The following is a 22,537-nucleotide window of genomic DNA, read 5'->3' as shown; positions in this document are numbered from 1 at the left end:
ATCACCTCCACAGAAAAACAAGTCTGAATAGAATGTATTGATTAAACGTTGTTTTACAAAGAAGACGAGGAAGTTGTTAAGTACACTTAATAGTGTTTGACTCCATCTTATAGGCTAAACACAAGTTGAATTGTGTTCAATGGTGAGCTCTGTAGGCAACCACTAAGTTCTTCCCAGGACATTATGCAGGACTACCCTTTTTCAGCATATGGCTGCCTCACAGTTCTTGGGTCCTGGGTTCAGTTCCAGTCTGGGTGGAGTTTGTGTGTTCTCCCCATGTCCATGGAGGTTTTCTTCAAGCGCTCCAGTTTCCTCCCACCTCCCTTTAGTTAATTGGTAACTATTGTGCCTGTGTTCCTGTGAGGTTTGGCCCACCCAGGGTGTGGTCCTGTCTTTCACTTTATGCTTCTGGGACAGGCTCTGCTTTGCTGCCCCTTCCCACCTAACATTGATCTTTCTAAGGGTGAATGAATGCTTCTTTTTGGAAAAACTGCCTGAGAGGCAGTGCCTCTCCTTCCCAAATCCTTGCCAGTCTGAGGAACAGGGTGTGACTTATATTACTACAGTATATATCAAAACAAAATAGCTTCTAGTGTCAACGTTAAGTTTGTTGGGTGAGCAGATTCAGATTTGGTGCCATGGGCACAGACACTGAGTTATGGTTTGTGTGACGAGCAGGCATAGAACTGAAATGTATGTGTATGTCTTCCTGGTCTCAGGGCCTTGCCAGTAATGAAAGATATGTATTAGCCAATACAAGGCATGTGGAAATTTAGGAAATGATTCATTTGACTATGATACAGAGAAAAACATTGTCAAAATCATGCTCTTTTCTTTAAGAAATGTTGGATTGCTCCTAGTGAATACATTTATTGTAAGAATGCTGATTATACACATCTGGGATGGTGTACAAAGAAAGGCTTAGAAATGCTAAGTAATGTAACATTGAAAAAGTTCACTGATGAAAAGAATGTGACAGAAGGCTATCCCTACATGATATTATCATTACGTGCTGCACACAACACGTTCCCCAGTTTTAAATTATCTCACTGAATTCATAACTGGGACAGGTCCAAATGTACTTTTGAAGAGTTTTGAATGATGTGAAAATCTGAACCTTGCTCATGTTTGTGTGTTAGAGATACTGTGTAAGCCTTGGGTTTTCCATCTCTGACAGTGTTTGTCTCTATTTTAGTATGTTTAATAAACTCATGATCTAACATTTGCTCACTGTCAGGAAGCAGTAGTTACCTTTCTAATGGATTAATGTTATACACAAGGTTTGACTGTAGGACTTATGTCTGCTGTGAATGAGTTTTGCTTTTATAGGAAGTGTATAAAATCTATGTAAAAAAATGGTGTAAAAAACCTTAGATAACTGACAGATTTAAAAAACAATTTGACATTTACTTAAGAGCTTGCTTGTTGTTACTTAACTTTATCTAAGAAGCATTACTTTAAACTGCATCACTTCAGTTCCTTTGGGACAGTAATATGTTTTATTTCAAGATTGCAACATAGTTAACTGTTTTGTTTATAATTTATCTTTGTTTTTATTGTTTCACTGTCCAAAAGAAATTTACTGTTTACAATTTTATTTTAATTTACAGGCAAAATGGAGAAGGCTTGCTGGGAAGTCACAGAGCTATTAAAACAGCACTCTCAAGGTATTCCACTCAACAAGCTGGCTCTCTTCTACAGTCAGAAGTACAAGAGGAACCTGACTGTGAGGTCTTTCGGCTTTCCTTCTGTCACCAGTTTTATAGAGTCTTTGAAGGATGACTTGCATATAGAAGAAGATTTGGTTTTTCACAATTCTCACCACAGACCAATCTCTGCGACTTCTGTTCTCCCAGGTCCAGAGACATCAAAGCCTCTGGAGATGAAGTGGGCCACACAGCCACTTCAGCCTCAGGCTGCCAAGGCTGAACAATCAGGTAAGGTTTATTACATTGCTAAAGGGCACACAAAGGTTTTAGAGCGAGCAAAACCTGAGGAATCAAATGTCTCCATATGATATCCAAGCAACACCTGTGAATGGATCGGGCTGTTGAAAATGTTTAATATAAAGGTCAAAGGACAAACCCTTAAAAACGAAGTGAAATTTCAAAACAGTAGGTTCAGCCACGTTTAATCTAATGAGGAAATTGATTTGAATGACTGCTTAAGAGGAAGCAAGGGCTGCACTTTAAAGGTTACAGACAGAACTGGACTTGTGCCACAACATTTTGAATTTCAGAAAACATTTACAAAGTAGGAGAAAACCTACATCATCACATGATTTTTCATATACTTTTTTTTTTTAAAGTGACCACAATGAAAAGTTCAGTTACGTTTAGTTTCAGTTGGGTTAGGTTTGGTTTATTGTTTTACTTTATTGTAACTGGTGGCGAATTTCCCACCCCAAAGAGTTTCCTTACCTCAGTTAACAAACTTTCCAAATTCAGATAACTTTTTACAATTCCATTACAAAAAAATGTCAAAGTTTTCAAACAAAACCAAAGAAGCAACAGAAATAGCACCTTTTCATCACTGAAAGAAATTGTAGTAACTAGACATATGGGCAAAGGGCAGTTACCACTGCCAGCAAGCAGCTGGTCCTTGCCACTTAACATTGATATCTCTTTCATGGCTTTAACCGCTTAAGTCGATTTTGATATAGTTAGCCTTTTTGGTAAGAAGAATCCCAATTTATACGTTGTTGCACAGTCTAGATGTACTGTATGACTCTGCTGTTGTTTTATCTTATTCTTTGATGAAATTGTGAACATTTTACAGGGGTTAGTGGCTTGTGCTTTGCACCCAGGCTGTTCTCTGTTCCACTGTAGGTCTGAGTTCAAACTGAACCATATACAGTACAGTACACACTGCTTGTGATTGGTGATTCTGTAATGAAGGCTGCCTTTAGCTGATGAGTTTTTTAGATTCAGATTGCAACAGCAGAACAGTTTCTCGTGGTGGAAGAGGAATCATTAAAATGCATTTGAATGGCTTTGACAGTTATTTATTAGGCCTAATAAAGTAAACTAGATTTTTTTTAAAGCAGAAAAGTTACGTATGTTACTTTTCTAATATAGTGATTTTCTCTGGTTCCCTTAAGATGTTTCACTAAATTCATTCAATTTTGTAGCCTCAGCTTTTCCTGTGATGTGGTGACCTAAAGCAATATTTGGGTCCATGAGAGACCAAGATTCCTCTATTTTGTGGTAATTCATGGTCAGTGTTGTAGAGATATACTGTACAGTAATTATATGTTCCTTTTTTGGTCTCCTGCATTTTTGATTAACTGCTGCCTATCTCATAAGCTGGTTCTGGTTCTTGTCTTGCAGCTATACAGCAGAGCACTATGAAAATAGCGAAGCAGAGAGCGGAATCCCCACAGCCACCAAAGCCTACAGTTCAGGGACCAGCCCTGTTAGTAACTCCAGCTGCGGTCTTCCCAGGGCCCTCTCACTGGCCACCTGTTGTCCCGTTTCCTGTGGCTTCTGCAGTTTCCCAGTCCGACTTCCCAGCTCTGGGAGCCAAGCTGACAAAAGCCCAGCAGAAGAATCTCCAGGGGGAGGCAGCACAGAAAGAGAGAAGCAAATCAAGTGCCCCAGTGTTTAAGGAGGCCTACAATGCCCAGATGAGGGAAATTCACAATTCAAACATGCAGGCTGCAGAAGTTCTGGAAGGTCTCAGTTTGGAGAGGAGGCCTGGGAGAAACTTCTCCATTTCAGAGGTGAACAGCCTGGCTCAGGACTGCATCCGTGCCATCGCTGCCGAGGGAGAGCTTGTCACGAGCAAAGAGGTTGGTGGATATAAACGCCAAGAATACATTTGTCCTGTAAATGTTTGTAAATGTTGTTACTTGTATTTGCTTAGGCAGCACTGTAACTTATCAGTTATTCCCTTCAAGCTCCATTGAGACAGCCTCAAGCAACAAATGTTTGTACAGTTCACATTTTGTATATAACACCAGTGGTTGAGTGGAGGTGTGGAGGTGTGGAGCGAGGATTTTTCACACGGGTTTTATGTATATAAAATGGTCACCGAGTTATTTTGAGTAAAAGTGCTACTGTATAATGCCTGGGCCTTTGGTTAACACTTGTGTTGAGGTTGAGTTTTCATGTCTAAAGTCCATGAGGCACACTACCAAAGATGGGAATAATACGGATATTAATAAAAGGAAGAAACTAACAAGGAAAGGAAGCTGGTGAACCAAATGGCCCAAAATGAAAAGTTTTTATGAGCACACGTCACTAGAAGGAGCAAATCCTGTTGTTGAAGTCCAAATCAGATTTGTGGTCACAGTTATTTAATAAGAGTTTAGTAGACTTAAAGTGACCACAATGAAAAGTTCAGTTAGGTTTAGGTTCAGTTAGGTTAGGTTTGGTTTATTGTTTTCAGAAGGTACTTAAAGTAATCATGGTTTCCTTTGGAATGATTTTTGAAGAGGGAGCAATTGGAATACAAACAAAGTAGCTGTAATTTGTACAACTGCAACATGAGCATAACTGTCATTAAGACAAACAGTTTGATTGCACTCTTCTTCTCTGTTCACATCTGTTTATGACTTAAGTTTCTTACTAACATTCTGTATAGTTTTTAAAGTGTTTATAAGAACATTCAGAGTTTATACAGTACGTTAGCTGAGGCTACTTGATCCTTTCATTGCTTGTTTGTGTGTTATTAACGTCTTGATTTAAGGCTTTTATTTAGCCACCACCTTATTGAAGGGTCATAGGGAAGTTTTCTCAGGTTTAAAAACACTTGCTCCCAATTTCCACTTACAGTATGTCTCCTTGTCCTTGTTGATTGTTGATCCTTAGGAAGTGTATATACTGTATATACTGTATGTGCAATTGGTTATTTCTGATTGTTGGGCAGTCAATTGCTGGTGCTATGGGGCACTCTTTTCTGGAGTCACAACTGTTACTTTCTTCAGAAGTAGCTATGATATTTTTCTCCTAATCATTACTTTGTTTCCTATTAAGATCAGTGTCTGACCAATGGAGAAGGGAAAAAAACTGACAGACACAGAAGTCACTCAGCATGGTGTTGAATCACACTTGATTGATCATAAATCAATTCCATTTTTATGAGTATTTTAAAGTGTTATCTTGCTGTCTTACAAAAATAAAAAATTCATTGTCTTCCTCAAAAACAGCAGCCTGGATGCAAAGCAGGACAAAATTGCTTTCACAATTGAAAAATAACATTTTCAGTCTTTAAAAGCACAAAATCTTTTGTTTTTGTCACAGAGATGTGTGTCAGTAGGCAGCAGCCAGTCACAAGTAACTGATGAATAATTTTACATGTACAGTATATGGACTGAAACAGCAAAGAACTGAATGCAGAAAATAAGTTTTAGCTTTGTTTTGTCTCCAAGGTATGGCAATAAAAAACTTGTGTAATTACGCAGTAATTTTCTTTTCTTAATTTTCATAGGTTGACTCCCGAATCTGCAGACTTTTACGAATTAAGTCCCTGCATAGTATACAAATTGTTGCTGTGCGAGATCTAACTGCTGTGAAGGAGCTTCAGAGAACCCTCAGGGAGATAAATAGTTTTATTGAGGTGAGCCCCGTTTCTCCTTCTGTTTCGCTTTTGAAATTGGAAAGCTTTGGAAGAGTTAACAGTGAGGTGAGCCCCGTTTCTCCTTCTGTTTCGCTTTTGAAATTGGAAAGCTTTGGAAGAGTTAACAGTGAGGTAGAAATTTCTATATAAAGTAGAGCACCAATTGTTATTCACAATATACTATACAGTAAGAGTAAAATTTGTTAATTACAGTAGTTGCTTAGATACTGTATATACTGTATATAGTGTGTTTCACCAAAAAGGATCTGCACCGCACCCTTGTGCAGGATGTTATGAAACAGGAACTTTGAAGATGTGAATTTTCAGACTTACAGGTATCTTAGTTTCTCTGTTATTTGGTCAGTCACCTCCTTCTTCATTACTTCTGGGATCTGCCCTCTGTTCCCAGGTAACAGATTGAGCAACAGTTGGAAGCCTGATCTTCTTGCTTTTAAAATTGTCGTCTGTCCCATTGTCTATCACCAACTGGTTAGGTGACCAAGGGCAGCAGCCCATTCCCCACAGCATTCTGGGGAATGTGGTCCAGCCAAGAATCCCCATTTTAAGCACTTTACCTTTAGAAAGGAATATATCCATCCATTACCTGAATGTTTCTGTAACGGCAGATTTAAAGGAGACGCAATAAGTTACTTCATGACTTGAATTGAGGTGGAACCTTATGACCAAGAGATAAAGAATGACCTTTATTCACCAAGTACATTTCATGTACAAGGAATTTACTCTGGTGTACTTGGTGCTGCTAAAGCATTCCCTATATACCATACACAAGAAGATAATATACATCATTAAGACAGTGCACATATACACTAACTAGGAATTCGGGTTAAGAAAAAAAACAGCCCTAGGAAAGAAGCTGTTACAGGCGGCGACCTGGGTGGGAGAGGTCACCAGCAATCTTTCCTGCCTGTTCGTTTGCTCTGGAATTGTACAAATCGGAATGAATGACAGCCAATGACCCTCTTCACAGAGCGAACAACACACTGCAGTTTGCCGGTGTGCATCCTCAACAACAACTAACTGCAGGGCCTCAGACTCAGTACACATCTGCACTCTGCACTGTTTATATAGTCTAACCCTTTTTTTTCTTAGTCTCACTACTACATATTTATTTTTGTTTATTGTTCCTGTTGTCTACATTGTGTAGTGTTGTCTGTTGTACTGTGTATGTCCTGAGAGATCAGCGCGATTAAGAATTCCAATGTACGTGTACATATGGCAATAAACTACACTACTCTACTCTACTTTGGAGCGGAAGACGCATTGCCAAACCAAGCAGTTATAGAGGCAGTCAGAATGCTCTCAATAATGGCTCTCTAAATCTGTATTAGAATCTTTAATGACCGAATAGTCAGGATTCCAGTTTAACATCTAATTCAAAGGATGCTTCTACTGTAGTTGCACATGTCCTTATCGGCATACTTTGCCATTTATGTAGAAATTAAGGTTCAGAGGGATCACCTACAGGGCCACTAATGACTGAATTAGAATTAGGAAAGATCCAGAAAGCTATTTTAGTATGACCATTTTAGGTATGGATTAACTGAAATAATTTACACCAGTGTTTTAATATTTTCCATAGGTTGTCTTAAAAATTGATATCAGTCCTGCATAACACGTAACATGCTGTACTTGTAGACTATTGAGCCACCTTGGATGGAAAACTGCTATTGACACTAATACTGACATCTTTTAAAGGGGATCAAAGAATGCATTGTTTGCATGCAGTGTTTTTGCTAATAGTTATTAGCTGCTTCTTTGAAGAAATGACTCACTCCTATAACAAATTTGATTTTGTTTGTAAATCCACTTTGTATTTATAGTGATCTGTGAATGTATACTCTACCAAACCTTTTTACATTCTTATGGATAATTTCATTGAATTTCAATTTCAATTTCATTGAAGTCACTTCCTTTACTGTGTCAGCAGGCATTTAGGTAGTGGCTCTCTGAGTTGCTACAGAAAAGACCTGTCTACTGATGTATCTGCTGAAGGTAGTCGTGTGAGAAGTGAAGGCAGTTGGCAACTGTGTCACTGTCCTGGATAAGAGATCTGTTTCTTGTGTGTCTTCTCTCGTAGTCGGTGGAAGGAGTGCGCACAGTGTGCACCCTCTATGAACTCGGCCAGAGCTTGGCAGCCCTGAAAAACAAGAAGCGTTTTGAGGAGCTGAGTTTGGGCCCCCTGTGCAAGATTCCTCTGATCCACAGAATGTTTAAAGTGGATCGCACGTGGAAGGACGATGACATACGTGAGATCGAAACTGTGGACATCATAAAGGTGATTGTGATTGTCACATTTTGTCCCAGAGAGATCACCTCCGAGCACAGCCCCCTCAGAGTTCACCTTCAAACACCCCCCTCAGAGATCACCTCGGAGCAAAACCCCCCTCAGACATCCCCTCTGAGGACGCCCCCATCTGAGATCTCCCCTGAGGACACGCTCCTTTAATGATCACCTTTGAACACTCCAGCCTCCATCTCCTAGGGCCCATGATGTCAGGCTCATTTCCTAAAGGTCGTTTGGAGAAAATTTGCATGGTCATTTTCCAATTGTCCTAATGTTTTACATTGCATATGCTTTGCATATATTTTCATGTCATGTTCCCACTGTTTTGTTTCACAAAAACATAAGAGGTACAAATGAGAAAAGGCTGTTTGTCCCATCTTGCTGTTTTGAATGCCGGTAATTTCTTAATTCAAGGATTTATTCCAGCTGTTTTTTCAAGGAGCCCAAGGATTCGGCTTCAACAGCGGGGCTAGGCCTGTTTTCTCCAGACCCTAAAAACCTCTTTGTAAAGAAGCGAGTCCTGATATGCATGCTCTGCTGTAATTTCATAATTTCACCATTCTATGTTAGACTTTACTACAGTATTAGTTCAGGTGGGTAGCTGCGTCAGCATGCGTAGGCTGCAAAGGAACAAGTAATAGGTTTATTCCATGCTGAAAAAAAGAAGAAAGAGAACACAACGTTTCGGCCGTGGAGGCTCCACGGCCGAAACGTTGTGTTCTCTTTCTTCTTTTTTTCAGCATGGAATAAACCTATTACTTGTTCCTTTACTACAGTATTACCACACTAAACTGTAGTAAGGGGGAAACCTCAACTTCTGACATTTGGCTTTTCTTCTGTTCAAGCTCTTCAGACAATTGAGATTTGGTTATTTGTTGGAACCCACACAAATTAATTTATTAAAAATAATAATTTATTGGAATAATTGCATCTTTTAAAGGATCAGCTGTGAAAGCTCTGGGGAAAAAATGAAAGCATATTGACGAAAAGCAAATAACTAGACCAGTTCAGGTAACTAAGAACTGAAATTGGAATTTAATCCTAATCATTCGTTTTCCTAATAATTAGGAATTTCATAACAGAGCTTGACCCTTCTAAATACCACCCATCTATTTTCTAACTATACAGTTTAGGGTAATTGGGGAGCCAAAGTCTATCCCAGTCAGCAACAGGCACAAAGAAGGATTCCCTTGGATGGGACACCAGTCCAGCACAGGCACACACAGACACAAACAAACATGCACACACCAGGGCCAGTTTTCCGAGAAGCGATTTAACCTTCCAGTACAGTATGTCTTTGGACTATGATTCCACCCCTGGTCTGGCATTATACTCAGGGCTCTAGTAGCAATGCTAGCCACTGTGCCACCGCGCCACCCTCCAAATTACCAAACAAATTAAAATTCAGATAATTTTGTTCACTCCACTGTGCTAGTTTATTGTTACCAGGACAAGGAAGAGGCATCTTTCTGTCATTCAATGTTTTTTCCTTAGCTGTCCTGTAACATGTTCCACATACATGAACTTGTGCCTCTGGCCATTGTTTTTCCTTGATGTTTGCAGAGTCTGCGTGTCTTCATGAAAGAGTACAACCTCAACCGCTCCAAAGTGGACCTGGCTGATTTCATGAAACACTTGGCGGATCAGTATAACTGCGAGTCGCCCTACGAGCTGGGAGTCAGAATCCAGAGCATCGCTCTTTCCATTTCGGTAAGACTTTGGGAAAGCGTGACGCCCTATTCTCCCAGATGCACTTCAGTCTGTGCTGCAATATCAGGGTCTAAGCTCTGAAGTGTCACCTGTTGAGAATTAAAACTCTGTTTGGACTAGGTCCTTTCCATTATGCCACAAAGCACAAGGGATGAATGGAAGGTGAGCTCCAAAGCTGGTGTGTGTATGACAAGATAAAGTGCATGCATTTCTCTTCAGAGACTGGACTGTTGACCCCCTCTCTCCTTGGGCTTTGCCAGACACTGAGGAAAGCTGTGAAATCCGAGCATGAGTCTATGGACAAAGCCAGGGCCACCATTCAGAGGGAAATCATGGAAGAGGTGGAAACCAGGATGAGAAAGATCAAGAGAACCCTGATGGAGCCAGCTCAGGGGCCTGAGCTTTTCTCTTCAGGGGGCAGTAGGGAGCTGAGGAAGAAGTACACTTCCCTGACTGCAGCGGAGGCAGTGCTGGAAGTCTTCAAGAACACAGAGGGGGTGTTCAGCACCAGGATGACCAAGGTACTAAATTGTCTGTTGCAGCAAGGGGGATGCTTTTAGGCAGGGGGTGATGGCATGCGGTGAGTCAAGGTTGCCAGCATTTTGAAAAATCTTTAAAATATTGAAAGGTTTCTTGATGTTGCTAAGTTTGGTTTTGAAATAAAAAGGAATTTTTAAAGATTAATGCTTCTGAGCAAAATTCGCTTCTACCCACTTTCAATGACTGATTGTTCTGTTCGGGGTCATGGAGGCCTGGAGCATCTCCCAGGAAGCAACAGGCGGGAGGCAGGATACCCCCTGGATGGGACGCCCATCGCAGGGCATACTCAGACAGAAACATGCAGCATGCAGACATTAAAACATTAAACTAGGGCTGATTTTACATAAGGCGATTAACTTACCATTATATATTTGGACTGTGGGAGAAAACTGGAGCACCTGGAGGAATCCCACACGAATACAGGGAGAACATACAAAAATCCATGCAGAGAGCACCCCAGGAATTGAACCCAGGACCACAGTGCTATGAGGTGGAAACACTAACCACTGCCCCACCGTGCTGCATAGTTGACTTCCAGTTTGCTGGAAAAGGCTATCAAAGTAATTAATTGTATTTCATGCCAAAGGATCTCATATACAGTCACTTACAATACAATCTTGGTGTTATACATTGAAAAGCTGAAGGTTGAGGAGGTGCAACGGCTTGTGTCACAGGGGGTCAGAGGCACAGCTGGGACTTGAACTTGGATCCCCCTGGTAGCAAGCCCTTTATCTTAAGCACTGAACCACAAACCTCCTAGTAGTGCATCTTTGACATCAGAACAGAAGCTTGGTGTTACACCTCTTGGCTGTGTCTACATGTTTTGTAATAAAACATGTGATGCAGAGCTGCTTCGAAAATCATGTAAGCTGGCGTTTCGGGTAAGAAAGGTTATAGTCAAGCTTAATAAAGGGATCAGGATTTTCTAAATCCTTTGCTCATTATACATTGTCATGCTTGGCATCTACTAATCCAATCCTGTGCTAAAATTATGTTTATTAATGTTTTACAGTTTTTTTTCTTATATTTCATTGCCTGGTGACAGCTGCATACTCACTGTTTTTGTAGGAATATTTTCTTTTATTATGTAAAATCCTTTTGCCATTATACTACCATGAAAAGGGAGACTTGCTTTCAAATCTTTTGCTACCTTCTAAAGCGTAGTGAAATCGTGGTAATAAGACAAAGTAAATACATGGTGTAAAAATGTGATAAGCACTGCAACGCCACAAAATCAGCTGATTCTCCACAGTCAGATGTCTGTGTGACAGGCAGGCCCATTGTGTTTAGTTGTGAAATTGTTTGGATTCTTCTTTTTTTTATTTTCTCCAGCATGTTCAGGATTTTTTGCTCCGGGTGTCAGGTGACCGGTTGTCCACTGCATTGTTCCAACTGGCCATCTGTGGCGGCTCTCTGGAGGTGCCCACGGACTTGGTGGCCAAAGAGAAGACCCACAAGCCCACCCAGGATAAGGAGACCAGGGAACAGAAAGCAGCTGTAGAAACTCCTAGCGAAGGTAGGGGTTCTGTCCGTCATTAAACACTAATGAGCAATGTTACACCTGGAGACACAGAGGTCTCTCACAGATGGTTGTAGTGTACTTTCACAGAGCAATCTCACAACTTTCAGTATTGAAGCTAGTCACTCCAGGCAGGTGTTTGCATTCATGTCCCTTGTGTTGCTTAATATCCATCCATCCATTTCCTAGCTGCTTTAATTCATTTTAGGGTCATGGGGAAGCTGGAGTCTCAAGGATGGATGGGATACCAGTCCGTTGCAGACAACACAGACACACTCACACGAGGGGCAATTTTCCCAGAAGCGTATTAATGTGCCAGAATGTTTTTAGAGAGTGGGAGGAAACCGGAGCACCCGGAGGAAACCGGCACAAACACATGGAGAATGTACAAATGCCATGAAGATAGTACCTCAGGTCCAAAATTCAACCCAGGACCTTGTCGTTTTTGCAATACTGAATTATTTTTTTATATGGTGACCTATGTTTGAGAGGGAGATTGTGAAGGGGATGAAAGATTTCCTGAGACTGTTACCATTGCACCTGGAGACACAGAGGTGCCTCTCAGATGGGGGTAGTGTAAATTCACAGTGGAGGGGGTGAGCCACACACTCCATAATGCTTTTCCCCTTCTGTTTATTTATTTAGGTTGATTTGATTTCCACCAGTTATTTTGCTGCTTATCCTTACTAATTTCCCCAACCTATTACAATTAACAGTACTGATGTTGCCAAACTGACACATTTGACAGTATTTTAAATTAGAAAATGATTTGTAGAAAAGTGTAAAATAGCCCTGTCTACATTAAAGTACAGCTGCTGAATTTCTTAAGAACAAAAAGACTCTGTTGGCCTTTTTCATAAGTGGTGTCCTATTTGTCCTACCTCAAATTTTGACTATGTCCACTCCTACTGTAAGTACTTCTAGTCATTGAAAAACCTCTACGGTTTCTACAGACCATTAATTACTGACGTTGGAGGGGTCTTGCATCTTTCCTAAAATCAGTGATCAGCTCCTTTTTTATCTTCTGTTTTTTTACTTTTACTGTACCTTTGAAGATAATTCATCACACTATTAAGTAAAATCACTCAGAATGGGACCATGGTGATTTTCTGGGTCCTTTAATAAGCTGTCCAGGGCTCTGTCATCAGCAAACTCAATGAGATGTCTGTGTATTTGCTCTTACAATTATTAGTGTACAAAATGCACAGTGTGGGTGATAAGACACAGCCCTTTGGTGATTCTCTGTAATGTTAATAAATATAACAACAGGTGAAGCCCTAGAAGTATATATTCATGTTATTGGCCCCTCACCGTGCCAGGCCACCACTGCATCACACAGCTGCCAGCGCACCTCACCGTGCCAGGCCACCACTGCGTCACAACACACAGCTGCCAGTGCACCTCTACATACCCGACCACCACTGCATCACACAGCTGCCAGCGCACCTCACCGTGCCAGGCCACCACTGCATCACACAGCTGCCAGCTCACCTCACCGTGCCAGGCCACCACTGCATCACACAGCTGCCAGCGCACCTCACCGTGCCAGGCCACCACTGCATCACACAGCTGCCAGCGCACCTCACCGTGCCAGGCCACCACTGCGTCACAACACACAGCTGCCAGTGCACCTCTACATACCCGACCACCACTGCATCACACAGCTGCCAGCGCACCTCACCGTGCCAGGCCACCACTGCATCACACAGCTGCCAGCGCACCTCACCGTGCCAGGCCACCACTGCGTCACACATATTTCAGCGCCATATATTTCAGGGATATTATGGAATATAATGGATGGATATCTTAGTTATCTTTCTAGTTCACAGGTTTGCATGCATAATTTAATTTTGAAAGCCACTTAGACATCAGGTACTACTGTTGTATTTATGAAAAAGAAACAAAACAAAAAACATACTAACAACTGTGCCATCCTACTCCTTAGTTAATACATTTTATTATTCATAAACAGTTAACATTGTTAGCAAAATATTTTGAATTATACTTAACCCTATTTTTTCTTTAGTTTTGTATTTAACTTATTATATGATAGTCAGACTTAATGTATATTTGAACAATGAAAATATATTTTTACAAAATTTTACATTAAGCACTTAAAATTAATATGGTTAATAATAGTAAACTGTAACATGCTGTAACAAGATCGGTTAAACTGCGAAGAAAATGCTTTCAGAGAAAATGTTTCAGGTGTGAAGATCATAGATCTCCAATGCAATTTCAACCAAACCTGTTCCCACACACCCTGCCCCCACTACCATTAGAATATACACAAACATTTTAGCGTTTCATTCTGAGCAGAAGACCTTCACACCTGAAGAGTGCTGGCTGTGACGAATTAAACAGGTTTTACAGGTTTCAATCACAGACCATGTGACATGGGACTCAGTAAACTACAGTAACACCGTATTTGATAACGCTATAAAAACGCTATAAAATAATATGACTTGGCACAGAACAAGTTTACAGCACAGTACAAAAATAAATGCTAACCATGACTTTAGAAGCATAAATTGCCTTACACTCAATTTAAACACAAGCTGTCTTTAGCCCTCTAAGCTGGTTCATACAGAAATGTAGAGATCCAGGCTCAGAACACACAGCTTCATTAGCGAATACATATGCAGGACAACTAGAGAAGACGTTTTACAGAGGATGGATTTTTAGAAACATCCCATCAGACATCCCATCATATTCACAACGTGAAATCTAGAAAATAATATTACGTAACCAAAATCCGCAATATGGAAACAGAACCTGTGTAATTGTTGATAGATGATGTACTCGTAACATTTTTTCAAGACGAACTACAACATTTAAAAAATGACTTGTATGTACTTGATATCTCTAATCAATCCACGGGTCCCAGCACAAAACAAAACTAAAACGCATACCGTTTCGCGCTTCTAATTAGTTGCTCAAAAGTAATTTGACCGTATGAAATGCATAATATAAACCTAGAAACATACGTGAGCAGTACTTAAGCACTGTAGTATCGGTGTTAAGACATACCTCTCAAATACTGTAAATCAAGTTAAAAATATCTCAAGACCGATTCTGGTCATAATGAAACCATGTTTCGTGTATGTTTTCTTTTTCATCTTGAAATAACTCATTTCTAAATACCTTTTTCACTGTTAACATCTTGCAGCAACTCTGCCACAAAATATACACTCTGATAGTTCATCCTGCTACCAACATTAAATAAAACAAATCTTAAGATTTCTATATTTATGTCTTTATTTAGTGGTTTCATTAGTGACAAAGGCTAAACTTTCTTGGAAAAATGTATTTTATGTGCTGCGGAAAAAACTGACTTGCTTTAACAAAATATATTTACAAATCCTTTCACCTGGCATTTTCGTAGTTAGAAATTATGGAACGCTCTGTTAAAAGCAAGGGAGTTTTTATGTCCTTTGCAGTTCTTTTGCAACATGAATATAATTATATCGTTATTAATTTTTTGAGATACGCGATTCCATATTATATTCCCTTTTAATCAAATTCTAAAAGTATGCTTGTTGACTTCGGTATCACGTTAGTTAAAGACTTCGAAGCTTACAATGTTTAGGGAGAAATGGAATACTGGTGTGTATTTTTTTCTTTAAAGTGCCGATTCCTGGAACACCCCTCTGAAGTGGTTCCATAAGAAAAGAAAGCGTTGATAAATACAAGTGTCTTTTAATACACTTTGCTGTGCTCTTGAGGATCCAACTAAGCTCTAGTTGAATGATAGGTGTCGCATTTTAAATCATTTTCGTAGTTAGAAATTATGAAACGCCCTGTTAAAAGCAAGGAAGTTTTTATGCCCGTTGAAGTAAAACAAAATGCCTGACAAAGTATGGCTTGGACAGATTCCAAGTGCTTGTACAAATGTGCTAAAGAAATTATACTTTGAGTATACAACTTGTCCAAAGTCATCCATTATTAATACTATTAGTAATATCTTCAGTAAAGGCTTTGATGCATAAATATTTCTGATAAAGGTAGGTTGTGTACTTTTGTCCAACTGAGCAATCTTGCTTTCATAAAATATACCAACATTTTAATGACTGATGATTAACATGCTGTAATACACAGTTCAAAATTAAAGGCTCAAATGCTGTACATGAGAGGTTAAGCTCCCCCTGGCGGTTTTACAAGGCGACGCCGGATAGTTAGTCACGTGACACACGTGAACTGCGTGATACCCCGGTGGGCGTGTCGCGGTATGCCGCGAAATACCTCACCCATTTTGAATGGCTGCATCTGTAACACTCACATCTAATTCTTGAGTGAAAACAATAATAACAGTGTTACCTACATTAAGTCACTTAAGACTGCAAACTGATAAGACTAAAAAAAAATGACGGTTTTGTGGTTTGGGGATAAATGGTTTGGGGAACTGTAGGGAAAAGAGCCTTCTATGTGTTTTTTTTAGTTGATCCCTAGCTGACATTTGCCTTTTTGTACCGTTTTACCTCTAGCTTCCGTGAAGCAGTATTTCCAGGAGAAAATTTCCAAATTCAATGGGTTGCCTGACCTGTCCTACCTGTCCAAGCTGGAGAAGGCTATGGTTAATCATTTTAAGTTTAAAGAGTTTGCCCATATGGAACACGGCACCTTCTTGGAGTTCCTGGTGAAACAGTCTCAGGCAAGAGCCTTTCTGGACCGCTTCTTTCATTCTGCTAATCTCTCCCTTCAACTCGTTGCTCTTTTCTCCATTTTGCTTGTTTTATAAGATAAGATAAGATAACTTTATTAGCCCCATACAATTTCTTGCATTAGGAATTTGTCTTTTCACATATCCCAGCTTGCTCTCCAAGAGACACACAGACAGACGGATAGGGAGAGAGAAGCCTGTTTTAACTGGGAAAGGAAATTTCTTCAAATGTGTGTTCTGATTTGTTCAAGTATTTTGCTCCTATTCTCTCTCCCCCTCACCGCGGACAAATTGGACAAACTGTCCTTTGAGCAGTAAATTACTTTACTATGAATAGTCTGCATCCCATCCCATGGGAAAATCAGACCTGAGCTCCTAACTGTGTTTCCTGGCCATTGTGTGTCTGATCTGTTGTAAGGGTGCCCACTGTGGTTGATGGGGTTTACTGGGTTTGTTCTTGGCACAGATTCTGAAGGAGGCTGGTGTAGGGGCTCTACCACTCAGCAGTTGGGACTCCAGGGCGTGTGGCTTCAGACCCAGCCAGCAGGATGTCTTCGAGTTCCTCAAACAGTGTGGAGTTGAAGGCCAAGACAGAGTGAGTGAGGAATGGAAGTGTTTAGGCTGCCATCTAGTGATGCTGACTGGACCCTACAGGCCTTGAAAAGACAAAGCACCCAAGTGTATTTATATTGTAGACTATATTGTAGAATACTGTCAAGTAAAGATCTCAAACGTATTTGTCTGGCTAAGCTGTCAGTCTTTAAATGTGTTATTTGTCTCAAAGGAATTGGTTGAATGCCAGAAGTGATTGATTGATAAAAAGATGCATTAACCCAATCCTTAGAATTATTTGTTTTTATGTTGTAGGGTATAGGGTATAGTTTATGCATTCAACAGTATTTCTACACAAGGCAGCGTATGCAGTTGCTGTTTCAGTGCAGCTTTAACTTGACATAGACTTTAATGTGGTTGACATGCACAGGATCATGCTTCTGCCACTGCTGAAGCTCGGTGTCACATCTACTTTTCTGCCTTCCTGCACATTGTGCATGAATAGTATCCTACAACTCAGTTTAAGTACAGTGCCATCCAGATTTATTCATACCCTAAAGAAATAGGAACAAAATAATTAATAGTGCAGCATAAGTTATGGACTGGATATTGTGTCTCACTTCAAAAAATCATAATACCATACAGTACTGTAATCATAATAGCATTACAGGGTGAAAAGCTGTATTTGACATACTTAATTTAATGCCAAAAACAAAAGGCATTTATTCACATCTTGAAATATTCCTGTAAGTAACATTTAAAAATAAGTCTGCAGTGAAATTGTGCTCTCTGGAAGTTAAAAGGAAGCTTCCAGAAATATCTAGAGGCTTCAGAAAGTTCCCTGGGGTTGAAGGCAGTAACAAATGGAAAGCATTCAGTAATAGCAGCATCATCATGTGTAAAATCCAAAGAGAGCTCTTTCTGTCTACCCGCATCTTCATTCACACTCCTGTTAGCACAAGAGCTGTGGAGACCACACACACTGGAAAGCCATTGGGTTACCCTCAAACTGCGAGCTGCACAGAGCCCAGAGTGGAGTTGGCCTCAGATGAGGAGCAGACACAGCTCTCATTCTGATAACACTGCAGGGCCCCAGGAGATGCTGCTGCTCACCCAGCTGTGGCTGTCTTGGCTGGTTAGAGCCAGCCCCATCCCTGGAGTGTTCAGACAGGCAGTGACTGGCAAACCATGGTCACAGGCTGCTCATTAACACTATCTCTGCTTGCAGCCTTTAAGCTGCTCAACATCCTGTAATTTGTTTGCAAGTTCTGTGTCCCAGATAGCAGCCATATATCCACCATCAGAAAGCTACTTACCCCGATGAGGTTGTCTATACATTAGGTCACACAACAGGAGAGTACATGACTCCTTCCCTCCCTTAAATGGACATCAGTCCATCATGGAAGTGGAGAAAGAGTTTAGAAGAGTTAGCCAATCAAAGCTGGTCATTAGGAGATGAGAGAAAAATGGAGGACCCAGCAAAAACACACATGAACACAGAGAGACAGTGCTGTCTTCAAACAGAATTCCCCAAGGCTAGAATAGGACCAAAGTCCCATGATGATAGAGACAGCAGCGTGGTCTGTCTTGCTGTGACCCCTTTTCTTTTTTCACAATCAACGTTATAGCTTCCTGCCATCGAATCCGCCTTAAGAAATCACTACAAAGTGAGAGACAGTCGGGAGCTGGGGTACGGGTCCTTGTCTACTCTCGTCGTCCTTGTTCAGCGCCAGAAGCAGCAGAGCAATGGGATTCACGCCAGCCCTGTGCGTTACGAAGCGCCGCTGTTTGCCAGGGAAGCAAGGTTAGATCTCTTTTGCTGATCCTCCACGACCAAGATTTGGAAGTGTTCATAAACCTGCTTGCATTATGGGGGCATTTATTAAAGTAAAAATAAACTTTAGCGGATTACTATCATAGTTTAATTTAACATGCTCAAAAAGAATAAAAACAGAGATTTTTAGCTTAAATCATTGTGAAAAATAGTAACGAACCAGGTTTCTTCAGAAGGCTCCACAACTGAAACACTATGTCTCTTTTCTTTTCAGCATGGAATAAACCTTTACTTGTTCCTTGGAGCTTACGCAAACTGACACAGCTACCTAATTGTATATGAGAAAATTCTATAGGTTGTTAAACTAGGCTATAGCTGTAACTATGAAACCTGGCTCGGCACTATTTTGCACAGTGATTTAAGCTGAAAAACTATGTTTTTATTCTTCACACCTGAAGAAAGCTCCACGGCCAAAACGTTGTGTCTCTTGTCTTTTCAGCATGAATTTAACTTTTACTTGTACTCTAATCCAATGGTAACTACAGTGTGTTTTCAACTGTGTTGCTTTTAAAGGAGCTCCTGGACTGAGGCAAATGAGTCGGTAGGCCTGTTGGGGCCACAGAGCATAGGAAACGCCCTGGCCTGTCTCCTGAGCGCTCCCCTGCTGGAGGACCTGTCGGAGTGGTCGCAGTGGGAGCTGGTGTTCGAACCCGAGCATGGAAACCTTAAGGATTTCATAGAGAAGAACGCTGGAAAGAAAATCACCCAGCTGGCAGGAGAAAGTATGTCTACCAACATTACAATAAGGGCTGCTCAATAGGGCATCAGCTGTTGAACAGTACAGTATCAGTGTAAATAATTTATTTTTTGTAGTTGCTGGCTGGCAAAAGAATGGGGAAGACTACAGCTGTAGTAATTTATTTGGAGCAATGGAATGGAAATGATTAGTTATCTACTAGCTCTCAAATAAATATGTAATACATCTTGTGTACAGTATGTGCTTCTACTACTTTTCATTTTTGAGTAGTTTGGTTTTGAGCTGTTTTCTTTTTTCTCTCTCTCTCAAATCGGCACAGCTGTTGTAGGTGACCTGGTGGCTCTAGAGGTGAAGCCAGGAATCTTGCTTAGAGTCACAAATTTCACCAGCCCTCAGCTGTTTGCAGAGGCAGCAACAGCACTGGACCCCATTGACACTGCTGGGCATCTGGTGTCCGTAGTGCTGGCTGATGGGATTGCTAATGCACCTATAGCTCTGTTGGCCAATCACATGGAAAGCTCCCTCGCTGCTGCTATGGTCCAAGAAGGTAGGTATAGCAGTGTCTTTGTAGCACAAAGCAGATCTGTGCTATAGCCCTTATTCTGTGTCAGCTAAAATTGATACGTTTCTATTTTACTACAGAATTATGATAAGGACTATGTGGCAAGTGCAGCACAGCTCAATCTATAAAGAAATGGATAAGTGATTCAGTTGTGAGTCTGCACCCCTCACAGACCACAATATGGATTAGCTAATTTTGATCCATGAGCAGCTAATTAAACTTTCAAGTCTCATCTGCTTTGATGCAGACTGCCTCTGGGATGCATCTATGCCTTAGCAAAATCCTTATCATTTATGGTGAAGCTTCTGTTAAAGATTTAATTCCCTTTAAATATAACATAAAAATGTTGCCTATGAAATGAGGATATTTGGCCCATTTAGCTCTTTTGGTTTTTTGTACCTACCTGATTCAAGGATTTCATTTACTTCATCCTTGGACGAAATCAGTTTCAACAATATTAACCATATTTGCTTAGCAGTGTGTTCCATACTCCAACAATCCTTTGTCTAAAACAAACAAATTGCCCCCTGTTCTGTTTCAAATGTAGTTTTGCTTCCACAGTAGTATCCTCTAGTTTAAGTCTTACTGTGGAGTTTGAAAAATTAAATTGAGTTGACTTAACATTTGGGACAAAGGATGGGATGGAATTCAGACCCTCTTGCCTATTTGGTACATAGTAGCCTATTGATCCAAGAATCTCAAACAACCGTTTCATGAAAGAAGAGAGGGTTCTCAGTTTTATATACACGTCACTATAGCTTCTACTTGTATACTCTGATTTGTGTTTCTCTTTTGAAGAATTCCACTGCTAGTTCTAACTGTTTTCCAATATTCATTGCTTCCACATATTGTCTAATGAAAACAACTACGGTACATAAACACTTAAGTGTTTTCCAGTGTATTTTATTATAGTTATTATATTTCTAATTTGTTTCAACTACCTGCTTGTCCTGGAACTGAATTTGTGCTAGCGATTCTAATGAAAGAAAACCAACAACAGTTGTGTTAGTGGACAACTAGTAATGTCAACACAATCCCAGCATTACTCCTTATACTGTAAAAAACAATACTGTTTTTTATTGATTAATCAGTTCACAATCCAGAACCAGTACCATGAATGCCTGCCATCTGTAATATTGTGTGACACAGTACTATTTTTAATTGTGAATGAAGCCAAGTGGGCACTGAGTGGTTAATGAACATTGTACAGTGACAATTGGTGGATTTTCTTGCTAGTTGAACTCTAACATGTCAGTTAAGCAACACCTACAGTATCTTTTCTAAATCTACATTGACTAGCCCCATGAATTCTGCTTCCATACAGATGACATTTGAGAATAGTTTAAAGTATCATCTCTGTAATCTTACAAGTAATAGGTGCAAGACTTCTTGGTCTATAATTTATTGGCAAGTAGTAGTGGTACAGTGTATGAATGGCTTCTCTTGTTTCCTTAAGTACACTGTTGAAATACCATCAGTCCCTGGAGATGTGTTTCTCTTAAACACCTCTAGTAACTGCAACACTTTTGCATGTTTTTAAGATAATATTATTAAATACAGGGTCTTGTTTTTCCTCTGTCTGAGGCATGTTTTCAATTTCTTCCTTGGAAAGTACCCAAGTGGAATTTTCATTTAAAACATTAGCCTTTTCCCTTTCATTGTCTGTTTTTTTCATTATTATTTATACTTTACCATGTAATGGCATTTTTCCTGTTGTAATACTGAAAAACACAATTGTAGTCTCCATAGCAATATTGTTTTCTTTTATATTAATATCCTTATTTACTTCAGCTTGCTTTTCTCAGTGCATCTTTTCTTTCACTAGATGCTGTTCTTTTTAAATAGTTTTATAGTGTTTTTTTATTTTTCTTAATTAGCCCATCTGAGACATTGCTTTCTAGTCTTTGATTTGATTTGTAAGATTAATCTGTTCTGCTCTTCAAGCAGAATATCCACTTGAGTCCATTCTACTGCTCTTAAACTCTGTCTCATTCCTTCATAGTCTGCTTTCCTAAAATTGTAAACCTTTGTTTTGAACTCTACCTGTACAGATTTGAAATATACTTCAAAGCATAACGTATAATGACACAATATTGTACTGTATGCAGTCAATATTTTTTTATTAAGAAGTCCAGGTAAGGCTATTGAGATTTAACTAATGAAATGTTTGTTTTGGTCAGATTTTTCACAGCCTGAAGAAGCACTTTCACTGAACACAACTGCCAAGTTTGTCCTTGACTGTCTCATTCGAATACCAACAAAAATTTGCAAATCCCTAATTAAGCAGGTAGGGTTCTATTTTTATTTTCACAATAATATTCCAGCATCTGCTGGAGTATATTGAGAGTGATAAGGAGTTAATTTCAATTTTCTGTGTATTTTTCCCTTTCAACTTTGTGGTAAGAAGTGAGTGTAGATGCCACTCAGCTTTTCCACTCTTTGGCAGAAGTATAAAGGTTTTAAGTTTGGCTTCTCTGTGGATCTGTCAGCTCTGAACCCTGATTCTTTAGTGCTGTGTGGATCAGTGTTTAAAAGCTTGCTTCTCACCTCGGTGTCGCTGAGACCAAGTCTGCAGCCTTAAGATATTAGATGGCAAGTT

The 22,537-nt window shown here is 40.0% G+C and overlaps 1 protein-coding gene across 9 annotated transcripts in view; it reads left to right on the top strand.

The window, feature by feature from the left end:
- Positions 1 to 22,537, top strand: part of LOC107078496 (uncharacterized) — an 82,202-nt gene that overhangs the window by 11,873 nt on the left and 47,792 nt on the right. For 5 of the 9 annotated variants that reach the window (XM_015356171.2, XM_015356170.2, XM_069194437.1 and 2 more), the window contains 13 exons: positions 1,611 to 1,937; positions 3,330 to 3,790; positions 5,431 to 5,559; positions 7,658 to 7,855; positions 9,428 to 9,574; positions 9,835 to 10,095; positions 11,447 to 11,630; positions 16,118 to 16,284; positions 16,760 to 16,888; positions 18,474 to 18,649; positions 19,193 to 19,401; positions 19,696 to 19,923; positions 22,119 to 22,225. In XM_015356171.2, coding sequence (XP_015211657.2) covers positions 1,611 to 1,937; positions 3,330 to 3,790; positions 5,431 to 5,559; positions 7,658 to 7,855; positions 9,428 to 9,574; positions 9,835 to 10,095; positions 11,447 to 11,630; positions 16,118 to 16,284; positions 16,760 to 16,888; positions 18,474 to 18,649; positions 19,193 to 19,401; positions 19,696 to 19,923; positions 22,119 to 22,225 — 2,723 coding nt within the window. The remainder of the gene's footprint in view (positions 1 to 1,610; positions 1,938 to 3,329; positions 3,791 to 5,430; positions 5,560 to 7,657; positions 7,856 to 9,427; positions 9,575 to 9,834; positions 10,096 to 11,446; positions 11,631 to 16,117; positions 16,285 to 16,759; positions 16,889 to 18,473; positions 18,650 to 19,192; positions 19,402 to 19,695; positions 19,924 to 22,118; positions 22,226 to 22,537) is intronic. The other 4 variants (XM_015356172.2, XM_015356174.2, XM_069194439.1 and 1 more) reach the window with 2 other exon arrangements.

This window comes from Lepisosteus oculatus, chromosome 9, assembly GCF_040954835.1.
Source record: "Lepisosteus oculatus isolate fLepOcu1 chromosome 9, fLepOcu1.hap2, whole genome shotgun sequence".
Classification (NCBI taxonomy): Eukaryota; Metazoa; Chordata; class Actinopteri; order Semionotiformes; family Lepisosteidae; genus Lepisosteus; species Lepisosteus oculatus.
The sequence above is the reverse complement of the archived record's forward strand: the minus strand, read 5'-3'. Positions and strand labels throughout refer to the sequence as shown.